General features: G+C 53.9%; 6 protein-coding genes and 1 non-coding gene across 7 annotated transcripts; 4 read left to right on the forward strand and 3 right to left on the reverse strand.

Moving 5' to 3' along the window:
• Positions 1-2,088: 2,088 nt before the first annotated feature.
• MYCTH_2052657 (uncharacterized protein) lies at positions 2,089-3,813 on the forward strand (the record flags this gene model as incomplete). The annotated part of the gene is made up of 3 exons (XM_003660840.1): positions 2,089-2,179; positions 2,231-3,315; positions 3,541-3,813. 3 exons carry the CDS (start codon positions 2,089-2,091, stop codon positions 3,811-3,813), a joined length of 1,449 nt encoding a protein of 482 aa, XP_003660888.1.
• Positions 3,814-4,034: 221 nt separating this feature from the next.
• MYCTH_2074408 (uncharacterized protein) lies at positions 4,035-5,183 on the reverse strand. The gene is made up of 3 exons (XM_003660841.1): positions 4,944-5,183; positions 4,324-4,850; positions 4,035-4,266 (listed from the first exon to the last, which is right to left on the reverse strand). The coding sequence occupies exons 1-3, from the start codon at positions 4,950-4,952 to the stop codon at positions 4,257-4,259; spliced, it is 546 nt and encodes a 181-aa protein (XP_003660889.1). The 5' UTR covers positions 4,953-5,183; the 3' UTR covers positions 4,035-4,256.
• A 1,671-nt stretch (positions 5,184-6,854) lies between these two features.
• Positions 6,855-9,457, reverse strand: MYCTH_2314338 (uncharacterized protein). Its single transcript, XM_003660842.1, has 6 exons — positions 9,373-9,457; positions 9,237-9,321; positions 8,439-9,174; positions 8,296-8,385; positions 7,058-7,557; positions 6,855-6,883 (listed from the first exon to the last, which is right to left on the reverse strand). The coding sequence occupies exons 1-3, from the start codon at positions 9,385-9,387 to the stop codon at positions 8,882-8,884; spliced, it is 393 nt and encodes a 130-aa protein (XP_003660890.1). The 5' UTR covers positions 9,388-9,457; the 3' UTR covers positions 6,855-6,883; positions 7,058-7,557; positions 8,296-8,385; positions 8,439-8,881.
• A 308-nt stretch (positions 9,458-9,765) lies between these two features.
• On the forward strand, positions 9,766-12,630 carry MYCTH_73315 (uncharacterized protein; the record flags this gene model as incomplete). Its single annotated transcript, XM_003660843.1, has 3 exons — positions 9,766-10,432; positions 10,486-11,813; positions 12,054-12,630. The coding sequence occupies exons 1-3, from the start codon at positions 10,334-10,336 to the stop codon at positions 12,628-12,630; spliced, it is 2,004 nt and encodes a 667-aa protein (XP_003660891.1). The 5' UTR covers positions 9,766-10,333.
• A 439-nt stretch (positions 12,631-13,069) lies between these two features.
• On the forward strand, positions 13,070-14,840 carry MYCTH_2314342 (uncharacterized protein). The gene is made up of 4 exons (XM_003660844.1): positions 13,070-13,651; positions 13,714-14,149; positions 14,232-14,574; positions 14,659-14,840. The coding sequence occupies exons 1-3, from the start codon at positions 13,319-13,321 to the stop codon at positions 14,336-14,338; spliced, it is 876 nt and encodes a 291-aa protein (XP_003660892.1). The 5' UTR covers positions 13,070-13,318; the 3' UTR covers positions 14,339-14,574; positions 14,659-14,840.
• A 189-nt stretch (positions 14,841-15,029) lies between these two features.
• MYCTH_t21 lies at positions 15,030-15,111 on the forward strand. The gene has a single exon. It is a non-coding gene; the product is annotated as a tRNA-Lys (tRNA).
• A 537-nt stretch (positions 15,112-15,648) lies between these two features.
• On the reverse strand, positions 15,649-18,351 carry MYCTH_40111 (glycoside hydrolase family 2 protein; the record flags this gene model as incomplete). The annotated part of the gene is made up of 1 exon (XM_003660845.1): positions 15,649-18,351. The coding sequence occupies one exon, from the start codon at positions 18,349-18,351 to the stop codon at positions 15,649-15,651; it is 2,703 nt and encodes a 900-aa protein (XP_003660893.1).
• Positions 18,352-22,012: the final 3,661 nt, after the last annotated feature.

Genomic DNA, 22,012 nt, shown 5'->3' on the forward strand with positions numbered 1-22,012 from the left:
CTTTCACAGTACCGTACGTACCTGCGTTTCCAGGAATGTGGTATTACTCAAGGTATGAGAGTCTTGGGGCACAGCTTTATGTTCTTGGAGTATGTGTGGCATTAGGTGAACGGCAATGTGGCATGGCACCTCAGAGCTGCTCAGCCGCTACCTTGTGCAGTGGGTATGGTCACGCGTTTTGGTGAGGAACTCCTGGAAGAGACATCTTAGTTACGGACGTTTAGCAACCGTTCAATGCTTCTAAGACAGAGTCTGCGAAGGGTCTTCCCAAACTCGCTTTCCGAGGCACATGCTCACCACATTTTGGCTGGATGGAAGCTTATTCAATGTGCCCACAGGAGCTCTCCCTTTGACGCTCTGACGTATCGTAAGACGGGAGAAAACGTGCTCCCACATTCACCAGGTTCAGAGTGCGGCTCGAACCGCAGCCAACCGTTGTTGAAAGGCGGCAAGCTGCATGTCCGGCACCACTTGCCGGGTCCTGCAGCTTCCCACCTTTGGATGGCTCTGTTGCGGGCTCGTCTCTTTCCCCCTAGTATTATTCTTGCGGCCGTTCCACACAACGCACCGGTCTTGGCTTACGTCCCAACTTCCTCACTGGGGCGTTGGATGGCCCTTGTTGTTGATTGGATACGGCATGATACAGTGTTTGAACTCATCCGACCGTCTTTTTGGCCCTAAGCCTTCTACTGGCGACTAAGCAACACCGTTTGCGAGGGGCGCCACGGATGGGCGCTGTAGTCGTCGGCCAGCCGTTGCCTCTGGGTCCCTCCTGCCCTGCATGTTGCGCATGCCCGTCATTGACTGCCGCTCCACACAGACAGCCTGGAGTACAAGCATCGGGGACCGTTTGACGCTGGAGATGCGGATTATTAGAAGGTGCTGGGACGTTGAGCTCGCGCCGGATAATGGTGAGGCATTATTTGTCGAGCTAGCCTTCCGGGCTTCATAAAGGGTAAATAAAGGGAGATGCTTCCTCCAGGGCTGCAGACTCCTCCCCGGAACCCGCCCCGCTAGGCACGGGGGAAGCGCACAGGTGCAACCCGATCATCCTGCGATGCTCTGTCCCCAGGTACAACTTGTGTTTTCTTCGTTTGGAGTTCGAGCATGCGCGCAGTCGCGACCCGCGGAGGTCCCAGAGATCTGCTGGGTAACCCTGTAGCATCGATTTTGGGCAGTTTACACCGCAATGTTGACGTGTTGCTTCAGCGCGTTACCCTGAGGCATGCCGGAGCCCCTTCCCGGCAAACACAACGTTCTGAGGCACCCCAACTCCTTCACCTGGGTCCCTCGCTCGGCATTCTGATAGGGTCTGGGTTGCTCTTCTTCATGCCGACGATCTTCGGCGTAGTTCCGTGACCAGCCCAGAGCAGCTCCTGATCTGCGATGGTACGGCGTTCGTACAGCGCACCTCTGCTCGGGATACAACTTGAACCGACGGCTCCATCCGGGCTTCACCGTCAGAACGGCCATCCGAACGTGGGTTGAGGGGGACAAACGCGAGGACCACTACAGTCTGTGTTCCAGACACCCCCGCTGCCGTCCCCTTTTAAGTGCGACGGTTGCCATCCTCCTCCCGCTTCCAGGCTCTGTCCAAGGTGATGTCTTACTGCCTGATATGTGTGTACTTGTGCGAAGCAAACAAGCTGTCGCCCGCTCGACTCTTCCGCCTTGGGTTCACATGCCTTCTCTGACCGGCACCGTGGGTCTGGTGCGAGCACGGGAATGACTTCACTGCCGGTGCACCTTCCTCCAACCTCAAGCCTGGTATCCGCAACCCCGATGCCTCGAAACTGGATCGTGCTGCGCGAGCAGGTTCAAGATGGTTTAATTGCGGTTGTCATGGCCTCCATCGCCCAGCTGTTGATCACTGCCATACAGCTGGGCCTAAACCGGGAGGGAACGGACTTTCCAGCGCCGATACTGGCCATGGTTGGGTTATTTGCGGCCTTTTCCGCTATTGGATTCGTCCTTCCTGGACTTGAAAGTGTGCACATGAGGTGGCTACGGCGTCCTGTGAGTACTGGTAGCAGAGACGTTTTCGGACGCCGTATCTGACCGAAGCAGACAGAGCTCCTAAATCGTCACATGTCCATTGGGTTTGCTATTCCGGTGGTCATGCTCTGCCGCGGCCCTGTATCTGACCCGCGCAGTGTCGGCATGATTGTTATCTGTTTCTGTGAGACGTCTTGCCGCTCCTCTGCCCAAAAGCCATAGCTAACGTGCCAAGTTCTGACGGGCCTGTTCAACACTGTCTTTGCTTACATTCTTACTTTCTTGATCCAGTGTGTCATCGTTCGCTACGACAAAGCCTTCTTGGAAGCCCGGCGGCCTGGGGATGTGGAAAGGGGGCGAGAAACGCATACACAAGAGCCAGTCAACTTGGACAAACCGTCCTGCGAGGGCTCGCCGGGGGAAAATTCGTTGACCATGGGTTTCTACGGCTCAGCGGAATCCTCCGAACCGGTCGAGCCGACATCGCACCATGCACCGAGCGTTGGTACGCAACAGTCAAGGAGTTTGTCCCCCCGTGATGCTTTGTACGCCTGGGCAACCAGCAACCCTATCCTTCTTCTTTCCTGGCTCCTTACTCTAGCCGTGGGCGTTCCGCTCCGCTACTGCAGAGGCCACGACGTAGCCCTCGGGACCCTTCTGATCTTTTCCGCCTGGCTCACCGCGCTCGCCATCCAAACCGCCATCAAGTGCACCGCCCATCTGCCGCCCAGTATTCGGACCCTCCTCTCAAGCCTCCTTAACCCCGTCCTCTGCACCTCCCTCGCCATGATAGCCTACGTCTTCATCGACGGAGTCCTCAGTCACCGGCCGTTGAGTGTCATGCTCGACACCCTGCAAACCCACACCACCTTACCTACCCTCCTTCTCCACCCGGCCGACACCCCTACCACCGTGCCCCAACCGGCACGGTTACCCCCTGGACGGATGGCCGCCGGCGACGTAGCAACCACCCTCCTTAACTCAGGCCTCGTCGCCTGGGGGCTGAAGCTCTACGCCCACCGCGCGCACCTCTTCTCGCGGGCCGGTCTCGCCGTGGTCACCGTTTCCTCGGCCCTCGCGCTGGCCAACCTGGCGGGCGGCCCGCTGTTTGCGCGCGCCGTGCTCGGCGTGGCGCCGCCTAGCAACGCCCTCGCTTTCGCGGCACGGAGCGTCACCATTGCGCTGGCGGGTCCTGTCATGAGTATGCTCGGCGGCGATGGTGGGCTGAACGCGGCCATGGTTGTGGGTGGAGGGATTGTGTACCAGATAGGGCTGGGGTTGGGAATAGGGAGGTGGTTGGAGGCGGGAGTCGTAGAGAGGGTGGTGAGGGGGGGGAGGAGGAGGAGGAGGAGGAGGAGGTGGTGGTGGTGGTCGAGAATGGTGAGAGATGGCGGTGGTCATGATTATGGTGGTGGCGACGGTAATGGCCGTGGTGAGGATGAGGGTTACGGTAGCAATAATAGCTGTCTCAGCGGCAGTACCGCAACGGGGAGCCGGAATGGCGGGAGGGCGGAAGATGGTGGTGGTACAGGGACGGGCAGGGAGGGTGGCACACAATGGGTGGGTGGTGGGCAGGCACAGGGCGCGAATCGGGCGACCGTTAAGGTGCAGCAGAGCGCGAACGACCCAAGGATTGTTGCCGCTGGCGTCACAATCGGTGTTAACGCCGCGGCCATGGGTACGGCGTACTTGTACGAGGTACACAGCGAGGCAGCGCCGCACGCCGCATTATCGATGATTGCGCTGGGTGTCATGACGGTGGTATTTTCGAGCATACAACCGCTCTCGCAGTGGGTTGTGAGGAGTATTGGTACATGAAAAGTTACGTACACACAAAGTGAGTATTGGCAACACCATAGGAAAAGACGGTGGGCATATGGGGAAGTTTATCACTTCCAGGAGAGGGATGCCGCTGTTTTATGGTCAGAGAGCAAAAACTCCAAGGCCCCGGTTCCGCAGAGGGCGAGTAGGAAGGAGGGGCCCCATACAGAGGGATACCCATGGGCCGGTTTACTATCGATTTGGTATCAGCCTGGATTATGTCAACTTGGGACAATCAATCCCATCGAACCGGTTATGCGCTCGACACTGGTGCCAGTGTTCTAAAGTAAAATCAGTGGCTGCCACCCGCGAGGCCGAACCAGTCTCGTATACGCGCTAAGGGGGTGGAATGATGCAGACGGAAAGAAAAGTACTCTAATCATAGCCATCTGTTCCCCATGTTTCGATGACAAGCTTGTGCCGGAATGCCGCCATCGCATTCACTCGAGTCTGACGCGGCAGGTTAGCTATATCCAGAAAGGGAAATACATGGAGAAGGAAGCAAACCTTTCAATTAGGTGCAGCCCACTTGCTGTATCAACAATGCCGGAAATCTCCCCTTCCCGCAGCGCAAATGCGGCGTCTTCAAACTCCTTTTGCATGTCCCCCCTACCGAAGAAGCCCAGATCCCCCTGCTTGCGGGCGCTGCTGCAGTCTGATTCGGTGAGGGCGAGCTGGCCGAGTGAAATTTCGCCGGATTTGATGCGGGCCTCGTAGGACTTGATGATCTCGTACGCCTCTTCCTTGCTCCGGGTGATGGTGTTTTCGCGCCAGCTTGACGGCCGCCGGCTGTCGCGGTGCTTGACGAGCAGGTGGGCGCAGCGGATCTTGCCCGGCTGGCGCTCCTCGCCGGTGCCGGCGGGTAGGCCCTTGTTGCTGTGGTACTTCGCCATGTAGATCTTGAGTTTCTCCGTGTCCGTGCCCGAGGGCGGTTCCCAGCGCGAGATCTTCTCGGCCGAATTGAAGTAGTAGGGCAGGTTCTTGGACTGGCTGTGGCGCACCTCCCAGTTGGGCGGAAGGCCGGTCTCAGGTTGCTGAAGGGGCACGTTAGTTCCTCAGTTGAAGTCGGAGAGGCTAGGCTACGTTGACACCGTGGGTAGGGCTGTTCAGAATTTGGAACTACTCACGTCGGCCATGGTTCCAAGCAAGTTGCTGTGCGACTGACGGTAACTGAGACGATGACCACAAGAGAGCGTCCTGATGCGGGGACCTGAGCTTCGGTTCAGAATCGGTCGCGCAAGCAAGCGTAGCTGGCCGGTGGGTAAGAGACAATAAGACGAAACTTAAATAGAATGAACTGGTGATAGAGGGACTCCAGGAACAGCCGATGCCGCGGTTTGTCCTCTTATGAGCAGGCTGGCAGAATGACAAGGTTGCAGCGGGTTGTTAATCGAAGCCTCTGGATGCGGAGTGCAGCTGGGCCAAAAGGCGGGGTGATGGAAGGGTCATGGTGGGGGTGTGCAAGCGCCTGGTGTGCCCGCTGCAGGTGCACGGCGGGTTGCTTCGGACCCCTGTTTCAATGGCACCTACACCAGGGCATTGTCCCACACAACCAGGCACGCCAGGCTGCGTCACTCACAGTCACCTGTCCCACCTGTGTGGGCACGTACCACACCATCATCAATCACGAGGCTTGCCGCCAGAAAGCGCAGCGTTGCATTCGACGTAACTGGCGCGCTAAAACTCCAAGTCGTACAGGTTTGAAGAGCGATTGACCACCTTAGCCATAGTTAACCCTAAGGAAGAATACCTGACCTGTAGTTATATATGTACTGTACATATATACAAACTCCGGATTACATCTACATACGCACCCTCTGTTCGTGGTGTTTACACCGGGAACGGTTAACTTGGCGAGTGGCTACTTTGCGTGCTCTATGGTGTAAGTATCTCAATTTCGCTTCTCGTAGGCGGCAGAGCCGGGAGGCTAGCATTAGGTCAATTCGACACATTGATGAAGTCGATGTGGAGTCGCCAATTTAGAGGCCAGAGGAAAGGATGATAAGTCTTGCAAGGTACTCTCCGAGGCGATGTTGGTCAAGTGATAAAAGAGCATTCTCATGGTAAGGTACGACGACTTACTACACTTTCCTACCGTATATATATTATTGATATATTAATTATACGTAGTACCTTGAGACGAAGCCAATCTATAGCTTTATTAAGGTACCCTTGCCACTCTAACAGTTGTAGAGGAGGAATTAGCGTTCTTACTCGGGTGTGGTGTTAAGTGCTTGCTCGATGTTCCCGACAGATTGCACAGTTCACACAGGCCAGGTTGGGATATGTTTCGAAAGGCCGAAAGGCGCCTGTCACCGCGGATTTGCACTTGCAGTGTACATTGCTTGTCGCCTAGTAGCCTCGCGTGAATGCTGGCGGCAACCAAGGGGAGCATCAGGTCTGTGTACCTTCCTTTAGGTAATTTTGATTACTGTGTACGTGCGTGGGAAACTAGCCCGAGATCGCGTTTTGTTCTCTTGAGATTAAGAAACAAACAAGGATCCTTCACACAGAAGAATGTATAGTACGTAGGATGCTACACTAGAGTACTTGTATGTAATCTAGACTCTATACCCTACCTATCCCTCCTTGAGGCACCCTGCACTTTGCGATCCTCGAGTCTAAACAGCACAAGGCTAATCTGAACAGCGTAGATAGAAGGCACTGCGTTGAAGGATGTAACGCTACATGAAGGTACCCTATGTAGTTAGGTACCGAGGGTACTTATTGTGCCCGAGTCATTGACACCCACTTGCAGTGGGGTCATGGCGCAGAGGTGAGCCCCTGACCTCAAGCTAAAACGGTTTAGGCGCTACTCAGTGCCAACGTTAAAAATTGTCGTAGTAGCTTAGTACCGGCCCGAGATAGGTACTTAATAGCAAGTAACTTTGTATGCGGCAGCCCCAAAACGGCAAGTGGAGGTTTAGGCTGATTCATTGTCCGTGAGTGGTAGAATCAGGCACTGTGCATGTGGACAAACTTGTCATCTAGGCTGCTGCAAGGGAACACATGGAAACAGTGTCCGATGATATTCCGTTGTCTGCTGCTGCTTTAAGCATCGTCTCGCAGGTACGGTCAACTGCTCCCTACTCCGTTATGTCGAAAAGAGTTGGAGCAGAATTGTTTCTGGATTTTTGTTCCCCGTTTTACCAGTGCCTTGGCACGATTTACCACATCTGGGCTTGGATTTCCGGCTCCGCCAATTTCAGCCGTGGCTACACGTTTTGCTCAGACGTTTTACAGCGTTCTTACGGTCCCGCACGTACCATCATCATCCCAAGCGACTCCTTCCCCATCGGCCACTTCTCTCTAACAGCTCAATCATCGACTTCCGGCCACGCATCTATTTCTGTTGTCGCCCCCAGCAGAGCGCCCGACCAGTACTGAATCGGAACTGAATCTCTATCTTCCCCAGCTGTGTCGTGCCATACTTGTAGCACAGGTCAGGTCAGTTTCGAAGAGAAGAGGGGCCGTCTTGCCACCACACCAACGATGTCCTCTCCCTCGGCCACCGCTAGCGACCGCAAAAAGCCGGTTGAGCAGATTACATTCCGCTTCTGCTCCGAGTGTAGCAACATGCTATACCCCAAGGAGGACGAGGTCGAGCGCAAGCTCATGTTCACGTGTCGCACTTGCAATTTCTCAGAGGAGGCCACCTCGTCGTGCATCTTCCGCAACACCATGAACAACGCCGTCGGCGAGACGGCCGGCGTGACGCAGGACGTCGGCAGCGATCCTACGGTGGGTAGCTCTTCTTCTTTCTGCCCTGACACGGACCCTTCTGAGCGCCGAGGGCCGGGCTCGTTGTCGATCGTCTCGAGCTCAACGAGCCACTCCATTGCTTCGGCCTGCGTATCTTCCTGCCTTGGGTGTGGTCGCATGTTTGTCTGCGAGGCATGCGGTGACCACTTCAAGATGCTCCGCGCAGATCTTGGTACGCCGGAACTCGAGTTCGATGAGGCCAGCGGACTTGAGTTTGACCGGGACGTCGACACCGATGACGAGCTTGATGTGGACCTCCAAGATGTGGAAATCATGGCTTGGACCGGTGAGAGTCTCGACGAACTTGGCGCCTTGGTGTCTCGAACAGAGGACCTTTTCGGGCTTCGCAATGTCGAACTCAGTATGGAAGAGAAGGCCACGAGCGCTCTCAGAGTTGGTGTTCCAGTATCTTGAAGACGTCACAACTCTTGCCTAGGGATGTGGTGCCTGAACGCCGGGTTATTGCAATGAATCGGGGTTTTCGCGGTTAATCCCATGATATGAACGACCTGTACGACACACGACATCCATGACAGCGAGCTTTCACACATGTCTCAACCATCATTATTGCGCATGCAACAATAACGCATCGGGTCATCTCTGGAGAGTGGCAGCCTTTGGCCAGGAACCTGTTGGTCGAAGCTCGGAGCATCTGCAAAGCGCGCTTAATGATAATTAATGACGAGAATCGAGGGCTGACAGTGTTTCCTTGTCTAGTTGCCAAGGGCTAAGAGAAGCTGCCCGGCTTGTCAACATGACGAGGCGGTTTTCTTTCAATCGCAACAGCGCAGCGCCGAGACGGGAATGGTAAGGAACTCTGAGAAGACTCCTCGGGCAATTGCGGTTGCTGACAGTAGTAGAAACTTTTCTATGTCTGCTGTGAGTGCGGCAACATCTTTCAATAGGCCGTTGGTCTTTTTTGGGGTCAAGTTTCCCATCATTATTCATCAAAAGGCATCGGCACACTTTGGCGTTTAGCGATAGAGGTCACCGGCTTTGGAGGCGGCGCAGCGTTTTACACTATGGTCAATTCATGTATTTGATGGATTGCGAGTTGCTGGACGGAATCGAATCAACAAGTCTACCTATTTACCGTTTACTTTTGTACAAGTAGTATACACATCCCGAGTAACGCCATCCAAATGCCACTGCTTAACGGTTAACCCTAGCGTGACACGCTGCCGCCGTCAATACACTTGCTCTCCGTTTGCCCGGCGGCGCCAGCCTAGGATGCAGCATAACATCAAGCTGGTTCAACAGCGTACCGCCGCAAGCCCAATTACCTCCCAATCCCTTCGAAGAGTTATGCCTGCATGGGTGCCATGCTGAGAATCCTGCTCCACTTCTTCTTTCTCAGCTCCTGTCCCACGACGCCGTTGATTCGGGAGCCGATCGGGTCGCCGGACTTGTTGATGAGAACGCAAGCATTGTCGTCAAAGCGAATCACACTGCCGTCCCGTCGTTGCACCCTTTGTTTTGTTCGCACCACGACCGCATGCCGGATGTCGCCGCGCTTGACCTTGGCACCAGAAGTTCCGGCCATGCCCTCCGCTTGGGCTCCTCTCTGTTTCTGAACGACCACCACAATCCTGTCGCCTGTACCAATAAATGGTTAACTCCCGGAGCAAGGCCCGAATTCGTTTAAAGTGACTACGCACCAATAGAGGCGTGTCTCTTCTGCCCGACAACCATGGCACATTCGACAATGGCCGCCCCGGAGTTGTCGATGCAATTAAGCATCGTCTAGCCTGCTGGTCAGTCCTGCAAGGCAGTTAAATCCAAAACAATACACACCTTTAGCTGAATCATTTTGACCAGTCACTGTCTGAAAGCGCGGCGCTTGCAACGACTGATATTGAGCTCTGCAACTTGAGACGTGGTTGCCCACTATCAGGTCGTCTTGGCCAATGCCGAACCCCAGAAAATTGTTCGGGCCTGGAATGGTAGAGGATGGATTATGTAACCAAGGCGGTGAGCAGGTCGTTCGATGTTCTTCAAGATCGAGGGGCAGAAAGCTTGGCAGATGGTCAACCAATGGGAAGCGTTGCGCAACTGTCGGGGCTTGCTGCTCTTTGTGTTTAGTTAGTTTGCCTAGCCCCCGAATTTCCAGGGCAACAGCACATGGGGGGAACTGGAACTCCCGGGTCTGGCATTCAAGCTGGACTTCTCCATTTCTGTAGAGATGCTGCAACATCCATCTCATCTTCATCCGCCGATCCTCAACTTTTATGAGCCCGGATTTCCAACCGTCAAGCCTTCCATATTGTCACGGTTCATGAATTCCAGCCTGTGCATCTGCGTATGACGACAACATATGCAATTCGCCGCAATCTGTTAAGGCTGAGCTGCGATTTCGACCGACCGTCTGCCGAGGTCGTGCAGCTGCTGATTGGCACTTCAATTTCAGCTGGGGATATCTCGGTGGGAAGCTGAGCAGAGCTGTTCCTTGCATCGGTTTTCAGCTGCTTCGCCGTTCAAGCACGTGCAGTGTGCCGCGAAGCGCATTTTGCTGCTGCAAGCCAGAGGCTTTTTGCGACCAGGACAAATTGCCCGGATCAGCGGTCGCTGGGAGGATAGCAGATTCGGGCATGGAAAGCTGACACTCTTTTAAATCTGTCGCAGCACCGATAGTGCATATCCGCTCCTTTCAATCCACAGGCACTGGTGGTCACCATCCACCCAGCCCATTCTCATTTCCCGGCCCTCTCCCTTTTGCGCGCAACCGAGCCCTTCTCTTACCTCACTAGTCCTCATAATGCCTCGAATAGCAACCGCGACCTCCAAAAAGCAGTCGCTCACCTTTGCGCAACTTGCTGCATATGATGACATTCTGACGGATGCTCTCATCGATCGTGTGAGTTGCGCAGTGCCTCTTGCTCGGAGAGGATGAAGACTGACCTTCAATAGGTGTACTACTGGACGACAATCCCAAAAAACCGGCCGTCGTACCATCCGTCGCGCGGCGTCAGGGAAGAAGAGATCGCCAAAATCATTCAAACTCACCTGATCGTCGAGCCGAACCTTGCTGTTGCCGAGGAGAAGCTCCTGTCGACCGATGGCTTGAGAAAGTTCCATGACTCGCTCAAGACAGCCAAGGAAAGGGAAGATTTCAGGTCCCACCTTCGTCGGTACATGTCCATCTATCTTCCCGACTGCCCATTTGAGGTAAATGCGACAAACCGTTACACGATCGAATCGTACGAAGCGAGCATCACAGCACGACGGCCCATCAGGCGCAATGAAGCAATCAAATATTTGGCTGGAATTCAGGTGACGGTTACGCCGGAGGAGGAGGCCCAGCTGGCCCTTCGAAAGAAGGACTTCAGTCTCGTTGTCAGCAGCAGGAGTAAGCTGACCAGCTTATTCATGGGACCTGCGCGGTTCGCGAATCACGACTGCAGCGCAAATGCCCGGCTCGTTACTGGCGGCCAGGCAGGGATCCAGATTTTTGCTTGCAGGGACATTGCGGTTGGAGAGGAAATTACCGTCACCTACAGTGAGAGCTACTTCGGTGAGAACAATTGCGAATGTCTCTGCCAAACGTGCGAGGAAAAGGGGGTAAATGGCTGGAGACCCGAGGACGGCGTGTTGTCGGTTCATAGGAGCATCGAGGACAGCCCGTTCGACGTTGATCAAGGCTACTCGCTGCGGAGCCGGAAACGGGATCGGAGCCTTAGTGTCGCCGGGTCTCGCACATCGTCGGTCACCCCGGACATCCGGCCACGTATTCCCAAGGGATCCAGGCGTCGGTCAATGGTGGGAGACAGGGCGTCAACCACTGATTCTCTTGACGGTGAAAATTTGGCCATGTCCAACGCTTCTCTGAAACGAAAGCTGGACACGGCGGGCTTAAGTTCACCCCCGCTCACGCCGAGCAAGCGTTCACAACCTGATCGCTACAGTACTGCCCCAGCTTCCTCCAGCATATCAAGGGGCAGCTCAGCTGTTGGATCCGCCGGCGACTCTGTGGTCTCGGAAGATGGGAAGAGCGCCCTCACCGAAGTCACGTCCCCGGAGCCTGACAAACCAGGTCCTCTCTTGTCACCGGAGCTTTCACCTGTGAAGCAGAGCGATGCACCGATTGGGCAATTGGTTGGCGGGCGATTGCCCCACCTGCCCCTAACGTCTGCGGAAACGCTTAAATCAACGTCGATTCTCCCTACAACGGAATCCGATCCTATGCAAGGTCCAGTCGGCAATGCGTCTACTACAGCATCCTCACCGCCCGACCCGGAGTCCTCCGCGGCAGCAACGTGTGACGTCTCCGGGGATGCTTTGTCTCTATCCACCAGTCTTCAACTGGAAGAGGTGAAGGACAGGGATTGGAAGGATTTGAAAGAGACTGCTTCTGGAAAGCCTTACACGCACAGTTCAGAAATTGCTCTGGACGCACAAATCAAAGACACAGAGAATAGCGTTTCACAAGAGGTGGATACGGCGGCACCGGATGGGCTTGATAGAGCAGAACGGCATAGGTCTACACCCGCCAACGACCCCAATGACGAGGCAGCCACAGTCACGTCCGCTTCCGCCACAAGGAGAAGGAAACGCGGCATCTCCAACCAGCCCGCTGCAGACCGCCCGCGGAGACGTCGAGTTCCCGGGGATTACACTCTCACACCGCTCCTCCTCTCGGAGCCGGAAACGGCGTGGATTCACTGTACTAACTGCAACACGGCATTTGTGCAGAAGGATGCCTACTTTACAAAAGCCAATTGCTATCGATGCGAGCGGCACTCTAAACTTTACGGTTACGTCTGGCCCAAAACAGCCCCGGAGGGTAAGCACGACAAAGAGGCGCGGGTGCTCGATCATCGGGAGATCAACCGGTTCCTGCACCCCGAGGATGAAGCAATCATACGCGGCCGGAAGCCGTGGAGGGAGCGCTTGACGGGCGCGAGTGCTGAGCCCACCAGTGGTGAGGAGCGCGGGCAAGAGTCGCTGCGTAGGGAACCGGATCGATCGAAACCTCGGGCCTCCTCGGATCTTGAGGCGCCTGCGCGCCGGAGCGGGCGTATCCGGAGGGCAAGCGCAAGAGCGTTAGGGGAATGAGTCTCGATTTGCGATTGAGATTATGACCGAACGAGGCAGTGTGAATGTGTAAGGCATGATGTCCTTAACGGATTGTACTGTTTCTCTTGGTTGCTGCAGCTCAGCATGAACTCCTTACCACCGATCTGAAACGTGTCAGCGAAGTGCTGTGTATTACACTGTAAATATATACTTTTGCGGACGTGATCTGATCATTAATACCCTCAATTAGAAAAACTTCCCCGACAAGCTGTTGGTTTTGCTGGTCGGTGAGCATGCTGTGATCTTCGCGGTCCACAATTCAGCGCGGCACGAAGCAGGCCACGGCAGAGACCCACACGGGCTGCAGCTGATGCATCCCGGTCAACTGTGGTGGAGTGGCTGGGCAAGGATCCCAGACCTTTTCGTGGCGCGCTTGGGTTCAGAGAGCTCCCATCTTCAGGCTACCATTCCTCAACGGCGCGATCCTAAAGAGAGATATACTCGAATCCTTCAATCGCGTGCCTTCCTTCCGCACAGTTCGATCCTTATTGCACAGTTTCACCATCTCAACTCACCCAGAAGCTCCAAACCGTTCCCGCGCGCTGCACGTCCTTCGATTCCTTCACTTTACGACCGCAGTCCAACGCCGGCCGAATCTTCGCGCGTTCTTTAAAATCAGCCAATTGAACCTGCGGCTGGTTTTTTGAGGTCGTAAACACATAATAAAATGGCGGACAGCTTTAACGAAGCGACAATCGAGGACACGCCGGTCGCCAGCACCTCTGCCGATACCGCTGCAGGAGCCGACGTCGACATGGCCGAGAGCACACCCGCCGCTACGAGCGAAAACCCTAAGGGCTCCGAGCTTCCCTTTCCCGAGGGCGTTACCGAGGATCTTATTCCAGAGCGTGTCACCTTCGCGCAGTACCTTTCTACTCCGGTGGTCACCTTACTGGTTGGGTCGGGGGACAACGAGACTATCCTGACGGCGCACCAGGGGCTGCTGGTCAAGAGTCCGTATTTTGCCGAGGCTTGTGCCGAATTTGCGGATGATGGGAGCGTGAGTGGCCTTGCCAGTTCAATGGGTCATTGGGGAGGAGCTGGCGCTAAATCTGAAACCAGCCGCGTCAAATTGAGCTCCCCGACGAAGACGTGGACGCAATGGGGTCCTTCCTCGAGTTCTTGTACACAGGCGACTACTTTCCCAAGAAGGTTCCCGGCCAGCGCACTCTCGAGAGGCACCCGTCGGTCCCTGAAGTAGACATGACGGGCGAGCAGCTCCTCAGGCACGCCAAGATCTACACCCTTGCGGAGAAGTTCGGTCTTACCCACCTCAAGAACCTCGCGTCTAGCAAGATCCACTGCATCAACTCGACCGCTAAGGGCGAGATTGCCTACGCCCGTTACGTCTACCAGTACACCACCAAGGAGGACACGACCATCCGCGTTCCCGTTGCCAACTTCTGGGCTACCCGCTCCCATACCCTTCGCGCTGAGGCCGAGGAAGAATTTCGTAGCCTCTGCTTGGAGTTTCCCGAGTTCGGTTACGACGTGCTTAGTATGTTTCCCTCCTTTTGTCATGGAGTCCCATTTTTGGTCTTGTGGTGGCAACGCTGACCCGTTTCTTTTCTCCCTTACAGCTCGCGTACTCGACGAGAAGCTCAAGCGCGAGCGCAACGAAAAGATGCACCCTGGGACGCCCGGAAGCGCTCGCAAGCGGCCCCGTCACAGCAGCGCGGCGGCTTAGGCGGGAAGAATGCGGCGCGGAAGCGCACGGTGGGAAGCGTTCGTGCGTCTTGTGCTGCTAGCCGGGCGTGGCCTATCATGGCAGTACCTCGGCAGTCCCCATCAGCTGGCCGGCCGCCGTTCTTCGAATGTATACTATAGTGCTATCCTTCCTGGGGTTGCCACCCTGGGCCTTCCTTTGCTCAATTGGCTCAAGTGATTGGGTGATGGGTTGACTAGCTTTGGGAAATATGGCTGGTCAGTTGTACACTTGGCCAGAGAACACCCATGGTTTATAATGCCAATTAGTTAACTGGAGGTGCGTGTATCCTAGGGTTCAAGGTCTAAGTCACCAGCCACAAACCTTCCTGGGTGGCGCAAGCCAAGGCAATTTGATCATCGACTCTGGAGGCTCGAGATTCGCGGCGTAAACACCCATTGTAACCTCTTTCAAGGATCACCCTCTCATAGCAGACGTAGGTGTGAGGAGCTGGCGATACAACACAACACGTTATTAGTATTTGCTCTCCGTTGGGCTCATGATCACACTATTCTCTTTTGTGTCCCGCGAAATATGGTCGGCACGGCGGCCTCGTCAAGTCAAAGACCATTTCCAGGCCTTTTCAGTAGTCTCTTTAGGAAGTCAAAACTTCGGCACGATTGAGGGCTACAAAAGTTGATATTTTCTGCTGCCCCCACACCTCCTCTAGCCTGCCCGGCTAGCTCAATCGGTAGAGCGTGAGACTCTTAAAAAGGTCCATCTCAAGGTTGTGGGTTCGACCCCCACGTCGGGCTCAATTCCCGACAGCGATTGTCTCCTGTCAACTTTTTTTCTCCATTTTTTCAATCTCTCTTCTCTCTCTCTCTCTCTCTCCCCCTAACCATGAAATACTGCACACTTATTTGTATTGGGCCCTTTCGCTCTCGTTCTTTATTACCCATCTCCCACAAGCCGCTACGATGCGCAAAGCATAGCAAAACTTGTTTCTCCCCATCGTCCCCCTTCGCTGGCATCAGATAGCTAGCACCGTACGTCGCTTCGCCTAGCATTTACGACTCTTCGCAAGCTTCCTCTCTGAGCCGTGCTCACCTGCCGTTACACCACTTAAACATCTTCTACATTAGACTTTTTGTTTGGTTCAACTAAGGTCCGACTTGAAGCCTTGTCTACTCTAGGGCTGTTGTAATGGTCGCGCCTACTCTCAATTACGATGCAGATTTTCTCTAGGGTTTTGCCTCGACGGGAAGCCGCGGGGCAAACGGATCACGCGTCCTGCAACCCTTTACCCCTGCCTCTCTAGGACTTTCCTTTGCGACTTTGTCTTCTTCTCCTCAATTTGCCGTCAACTTGACCACGGCGCGGGCAAGGCCGGGCGCGCTAGCCGTGACCGTGATATCTCCCTTCCGGTTGGCACGCACAATCCCCAAGGCAAGCCCGCTAAAGGCCTTGCGCGTCCTGGACGCAAATGATGTGAAATCCCGGGGGTCGCCGTTATCCGTCGCCACGATCTCGCCACCGCCGCGACCCGACACGGTGAAGGTAATCTCGTTATCCGCCTGCGGCACCACATTGCCCTTGCTGTCCACCACCGTGGCCGTCAAGAATGACAGGTCAAGCCCGTCGCCCGCGATCGCGGACCGGTCCGCTCTCAGGCGAAGGGCCACGGGCACTCCCGCCGTCACCACCCTATCGCTGGCCCACTGCTTGCCGTTCCTGTACGTGACAACGCGCACCTCGCCGGGCTGGTAGGTGACGTTGTCCCAGCGGAAGCGGTAGACGGACTCGGACTCGCGCCGCAGACGGCCCTGCGACTTGCCGTTGACCCACAGCTCGGCCTGGTCGCCGTTGGAGAAGACGTGGACGGGCGTGACTTCGCCGACGCGGTCGGCCCCCCAGGTCCAGTGCGGCAGGATGTGGGCGACGGGGTGGTCTGGCCGCCAGCGGGCCTGGTACTGGTAGAAGCGGTCCTTCTTGAACCCGGCCAGGTCGATGATGCCAAAGTACGAGCTCCGCGCCGCGTAGTACGGCGTGGGCTCGCCGATGTAGTCCCAGCCGGACCAGACAAACTCCCCGGACACAAAGGACGCGTTGTCCTGCGCCACGAATACCTTGTCGGGCGACGAGCCAAACGGGGCCGTATACAGGCCGTAATCGCTCACCTGGAGCAGCGTGTCGTTGCCGCCGCTCCCGACCGTGTAGTTCGCGGGGGCGCTCGTCCAGTTGGTGATGGGGAAGAAGTAGGTCCCGCGGGTGCTTACGGTTGCCGCCGTCTCGCTGCTGACGATCAACTTGTCCGGGAAGGCGTCGTGGAAGGGGAGGTAGAGCGGCGGCGTACTGATGCCCGGCAGACCGGCGTACGGGCCCGTATCACGGATGCCCTCGCCTTGGTAGTTGAGGCTGATCAGGTCGAGCTCCCCCGGGAAGGGCATGTTCGGCCGGGCCGCGTTCATGGACGCCGTTACGGGGCGCGTCTCGTCCTCGGAGCGGACGATCTGGCGTAGCCGCCTGGCCACGGCAGCGCCGCTGTCGCCCGTGGTCTGCTCCCCGACCTCGTTGCCAATGCTCCAGATGATGACAGACGGGTGGTTACGGTCGCGGCGCACCATGGCGCGAAGGTCGGCCTCGGACCAATCGTCGAAGATAAGGTGGAAGTCGTTCGGGTTCTTGGACAGCTGCCAGCCGTCGAACGCCTCGTCATAGATCAGGATGCCCATCCTATCTGCCAGATCCAGCAGTTCGGGAGCAGGGGGGTTGTGGGAAACACGGAGAGCGTTGCAGCCTAGTTCCTGGAGCACTTCGAGCTGGCGTTCGGCCGCGCGCACGTTGAAGGCGGCCCCGAGCGCGCCGAGATCGTGGTGGCCGTTCACGCCCTGGATCCGGATCCGCTCGCCGTTAACCAGCAAGCCATGATCGGCGTCATAGACGACCGAGCGGATGCCAAAGTCGGTCAAGTACGTGTCAACGATGTCGTTGTTGCGGTTATATAAACGCGTTACAGCAACATGCATATTCGGCGACTGCGAGGGCGGTGGACCCCACAGTGCTGGCTTCTTGACAGTGGTCGAAGCATTCACCGAGACCTTGTGGCCCGCCGCGACGGTGATGGTCTGGCGCGGGAACGAGGCCACCTTCGTACGGGCCTCCCCGGTCGCCGAGTCTAGGATATACACATCTGTCACCACGCTCAGCTTCTGAGAGGTCTCTCCAGCGTTCTCGACCTGGACGGCGAGGTCGAGGACCGCGGACGATTTGGACACGCTCCTCGATGTGATAAAGGTGCCCCACTGCCCAACGTGTGTCGGGCTTGTCTTGGTGAGCCAAGCATTGCGGTAAATGCCTCCGCCGGGGTACCAGCGCGATGAGTTCCCTGGATTGTCGACGCGGATGGCCAACAGATTGTCGTCGCCGAGCTTGAGGTAAGGCGTCAGGTCGAGACGGTAGGAAGAGTATCCGTAGGGCCATCCCCCGACGAGGTGGCCGTTGAGCCAGACGATCGAGTACGACATGGCTCCGTCGATGTCGAGGTAGATGGACCTGCCCTCGTCGGCCTTGGTCATTTCCACCTTTCGGCGGTACCAACCGATGCCGTGGACGGGCAAGCGGCCCATGCCGCCGCCGACGGGAACATTGTCCCCGACGTAGAATGGACCCTTGATGGCCCAGTCGTGTGGCAGGTCGACGGTCTCCCACTCGGTGTCGTCGTAGCTCGACCGCACAAAGGGGATGCCGATGGTTGGCTCGCCGGAAGGGCGCCGGTGTCGTGCGGCCGGGTCTGCGATGAAGTCATTAGCCGAGGGCAGAATCCACGGTTTCAAGACGGTCAAATCTGTGCGGTTCGCGTAGTCGTTGCGGCTCAGGTCGTAGGCCAGCTTGTCGGTGTTGTACTCGCTCCGGTAGAAGCGCCAGCCGGTGTTGATGCTGATTCTGTCGCGTCCCCCTTCCTTTGGCATTGGCTTCGCGTCTACTACGGACAGCAGCAGCGCGCCTAGGAAGGCGAGCCCACAGGCATTGGTGAGACCATTGGAAAACCACATGATGGCACAGCGCTATGCTCTAGTGTGTAACTGCGACAAGCCATCTCCAGGTACGTGGTGCCTGCTTAAAACACTACGACGTTGTATGTATGTGCAGTACATATATATACCTAGGTGTGCATTCACCCCCTCGGTCTATTTCGCATTTTCCAACCACGGCCACGAGTTCCTCGGGCTGTCATAATACAGGCTAAATTATTAGGTCGAGTTTGGTGGGGTTGCTGGGAACCAAGGAAGCCTAATTAATCCGTACGCTCCTCCCGAGTCTTCATGATACCACAGCACGTTGTGAATCCTGCGGTGGCAGCGAATCCTCCATCTGCTCATTGGTGGGGAAGCTTTAATCCGTCACGTGGCGGGGAGTCCGGGCTGGAGAGGGCCCGCTTGGAGTCACGGTAGGACGCCTACAGAGAGTACTAGCGCGGAGATCGACGGTTATGATAGGTGCGCCTCTTTCCAAAGCCGTGGGAAGGATCGCTTCGGTGTTGGAAGTGTACGGAGAAGAGAGCGAGCTAAGCAATTCGCAGCACCGATCGGCACCATCGTCCGTGTTGGGAGTTAAAGTAAAATCGTGTTCTATCTGAACACCTTCCCTCGTCTTCTTTTCCTGTTTCCCCGCTTTCTCGCCGCCTCTCTAGCCCGGAAAAGTCGAGCCGGGTGTCTCCCCATGCGTGGGGGCCGGGCTGTCGACCGGTGTGATCTTGGTTATCTTGGAGACGGCGACGTTGTTAGCCACGGTGTAGGGTTTGTAGCAGATAACTATGGTGGTTCTTTTTCTTGTCGGGCAGGGAGCGGATGTCGTAGAGTAAGTCGGACCCCCCATATACCGACCACCCCCATTTTCCGACCGCTTGGCAAACCTACACTGCTTCCTCAACCTAACCACTTCAACTTACCATAACTCTACCAATTCCATACTAAACAAGCTTATCTTTTGAATATATATTCGTTAGCTTACAATGGCTTATACTAAGCAGGATTTACAGGATACGATTATATAATACTAACAGGGTATTCGGTTATAACGAAGTATCTACAAGGAATTCGGTATTCTAAGGATAACTTTCTATAACCGCCTCTATAGCTCTTAACCATATTTAATTACTTCTAAACCATGGTAATCTCTTAGCTAGGTATAAGAAGAACGACTTACCAAGTAGGTTTTGATCTAGGCTACCCTAGGTATCCTACTAACGTATATATAAATTAGGGAGTTTGCTAGCTATATTCTCTAGGTATAAGGAGTAAGCTATATAATAATTAGAAAAGGCTAGTTAGCTTGGTTTCTTCGTAGGAACCCTATTCTTAGAACCTAATAAGCCTATAAGATAGATTTAATCTATATTAATGGCGTTACTAACTTAGTTATATATAGTTAGTAGCTATAACTGAATATCCTAGCTATTAAAGGTATCTTACTAGCTAACTATTAAAATATAGATAAATATAGTATTATAGAAAGGCAAGGAACTAACGGTCTAGTAGTTAGAAGTGCCTAAATATATATAATTTAATATAAAGCTCCTAGTTTATATACCTAGACTTTATTCCTTAAGTATATCTCCATAATAGGGATATCCCTCCCCCTAATCATTATCTTTAAGGGTAAGAGTCTTTAATAATAGTAGTTTCCTATTAATGAGATAAAACTAAAGGACTAGAGGTTTATAGTAATAGAGATAGGCTAGACTAATCGAACTATTATAGTTAAATAGCTCTAAAAAGTCTTTATTCCTTTTAGTTAGCTAGAGGATAGTTCTTAGTAATAACTTCTAATATTAGATAACTATAATAGCTATATAACTAACGACTTTATATAGCTATATTATAAGAATAATATCTAGTTACTCTTTTTACCTTTATATACCTCTTATATCCTCTAGCCATTAGATCTATTAGTCTTTTCCCCCCTAAAGTATACTTATTAGAAGCTCTTTGATAATATAATATCCTAGGTAGAATTATCTGTCTTAGGTAAATAGATAATAATTAGGTATATCGTCAAGGCTTAGAAAGAGGCTATTATAGCCTAGAATATCAAGGTAAGATAGAAGGTATCTAGGTTATAGCTAGTTAATATAGTAAAATCCCTAATAAGTAGACTTCTATTAGAAAATTCGAATAACCTAACTAATCCTAACAAATAGCTAGCTTCTATATAGACTCTAGAACCCATTTAATACTCCTAGCCTTCAAAAGGAGCCATTAACCTAATTTTTAGTATACTATAGAGGAAGTTAGACTTATATAGTCAGCTAACTAACCTATCTACTAAGACTTAGTACCCCTCTATATATAGGCTCCTATTTAGGAAGGTTAAGAAAGCTTTCGACTAGAAGGACTTTAAGTTAGCTTAGTTATAATAGGAAAATAAAGCTCTAAAGGTATAGTTAGAAGCAGCCCGGCCATCGAAGAGGAAGAGGGTAATAGTGGATCTAAACGAGCAGTTTACGATGATTAAATAGATCTACTAGGCCTAGATGGAAGCCGGCCGTATAGAGGACCCTACTGCCGAAGAGAGTGGCTTAGAAAGTATAGAATCAACGGCTTCCTGTATTGTAGTTGGTTAAACAGGTCTGTAATATATGTAGTTGAAGAAGATGGGTAGTTGTAGGTGCCAAGGTTTGCCAAGCGGTCGGAAAATGGGGGTGGTCGGTATATGGGGGGTCCGACTTAGCAAAGAAGGTCAGCGCATTCACTCTTCTAAGCCATAATCATATCCACCTCACAGTCCTTCGCGTTGCTGGACATGGCCGACCTGAACGATCAGTAAGGGAACATCAAACTCTAGCGTAATCAATACCTCCGGTGCGAGGGGAGAGACAGTGCAGAACTGGACTGGTCGGCTCTGGATCAAAGTCTTGAATTGACGACACTCGTCTTTGTTCCTTCAACACATCCGGCGAGCGCCTTCTCAGAAATAATTATCAAAGAGCTGCGTGTGCAGAGAATGTTCTTGTGCAGCTTCCATGAGGCGTCGCAGCACTTGACCGTCAAGTCTGCGAAGAGGCCGTCGAGCAACATCCTAGAATGCGTCAGCCGAGGCACAACGAGATAACTGGTACAGCCATAATTAGGTAGTGACTAGATCAGGGACATGCTTTTCATCAGAGGTCCCGAGCCAGTTTCTCCATCCTGAAGCACTTAATTGCATGCTCGACCTGGATAGGGAAGACATGAAAAATGAAGGGGGCTCAGGAAATCAACGCATCGTCGGGCTGAGAAACGGACTCGGAGTTTCCAGTCGGAGCAATGGCCGAGGAACATGTACATTCTTGGGCGAAAAAATAGGGCGGGTTGGTAGTGAGGCTTTGACCGAGATTGGTCACCGCCTGCTGTTGTGTGCTTCATTTGTCCCTCGAGCTATTATTATTCTTTTGGCTTGGAGAAGCTGTCGGCCTCAGTAAGGTACATCGCCTTCCATCATCTGATTACTCTAGGTTCCGCAGCTCATCCAGAGTTCCTATTTAACTCTTTTCTGGATAGCTGGAACGTCCTTAAACATCTTCTCGTTAACCCTACTAGGCCCTTCAATGTCCTAAATCTCTACCATTATTGAGGCTTTACCTAACTACTGAGTGTCTTGTCGTCTTGCTAGGAGGCGACATTTCGTACATTCATAATAGATAACTCTAGTCAAAGACAATGCTCATATATCACA

This window comes from Thermothelomyces thermophilus, chromosome 1 (assembly GCF_000226095.1).
Source record: "Thermothelomyces thermophilus ATCC 42464 chromosome 1, complete sequence".
Taxonomy (NCBI): Eukaryota; Fungi; Ascomycota; class Sordariomycetes; order Sordariales; family Chaetomiaceae; genus Thermothelomyces; species Thermothelomyces thermophilus.

Excerpts from the sequence above, each read along its gene's own strand:
- MYCTH_2314338 (XM_003660842.1), bottom strand. Across the intron at positions 9,175-9,236 it reads GAAGAGACACGCCTCTATTG|GCGACAGGATTGTGGTGGTC; the intron begins GTGCGTAGTCAC and ends TTATTGGTACAG.
- MYCTH_2314342 (XM_003660844.1), top strand. The coding sequence starts at position 13,319 with ATGGCGGACAGCTTTAACGAAGCGACAATCGAGGACACGCCGGTCGCC. Across the intron at positions 13,652-13,713 it reads AATTTGCGGATGATGGGAGC|CCGCGTCAAATTGAGCTCCC; the intron begins GTGAGTGGCCTT and ends ATCTGAAACCAG. Across the intron at positions 14,150-14,231 it reads GTTCGGTTACGACGTGCTTA|CTCGCGTACTCGACGAGAAG; the intron begins GTATGTTTCCCT and ends TCTCCCTTACAG.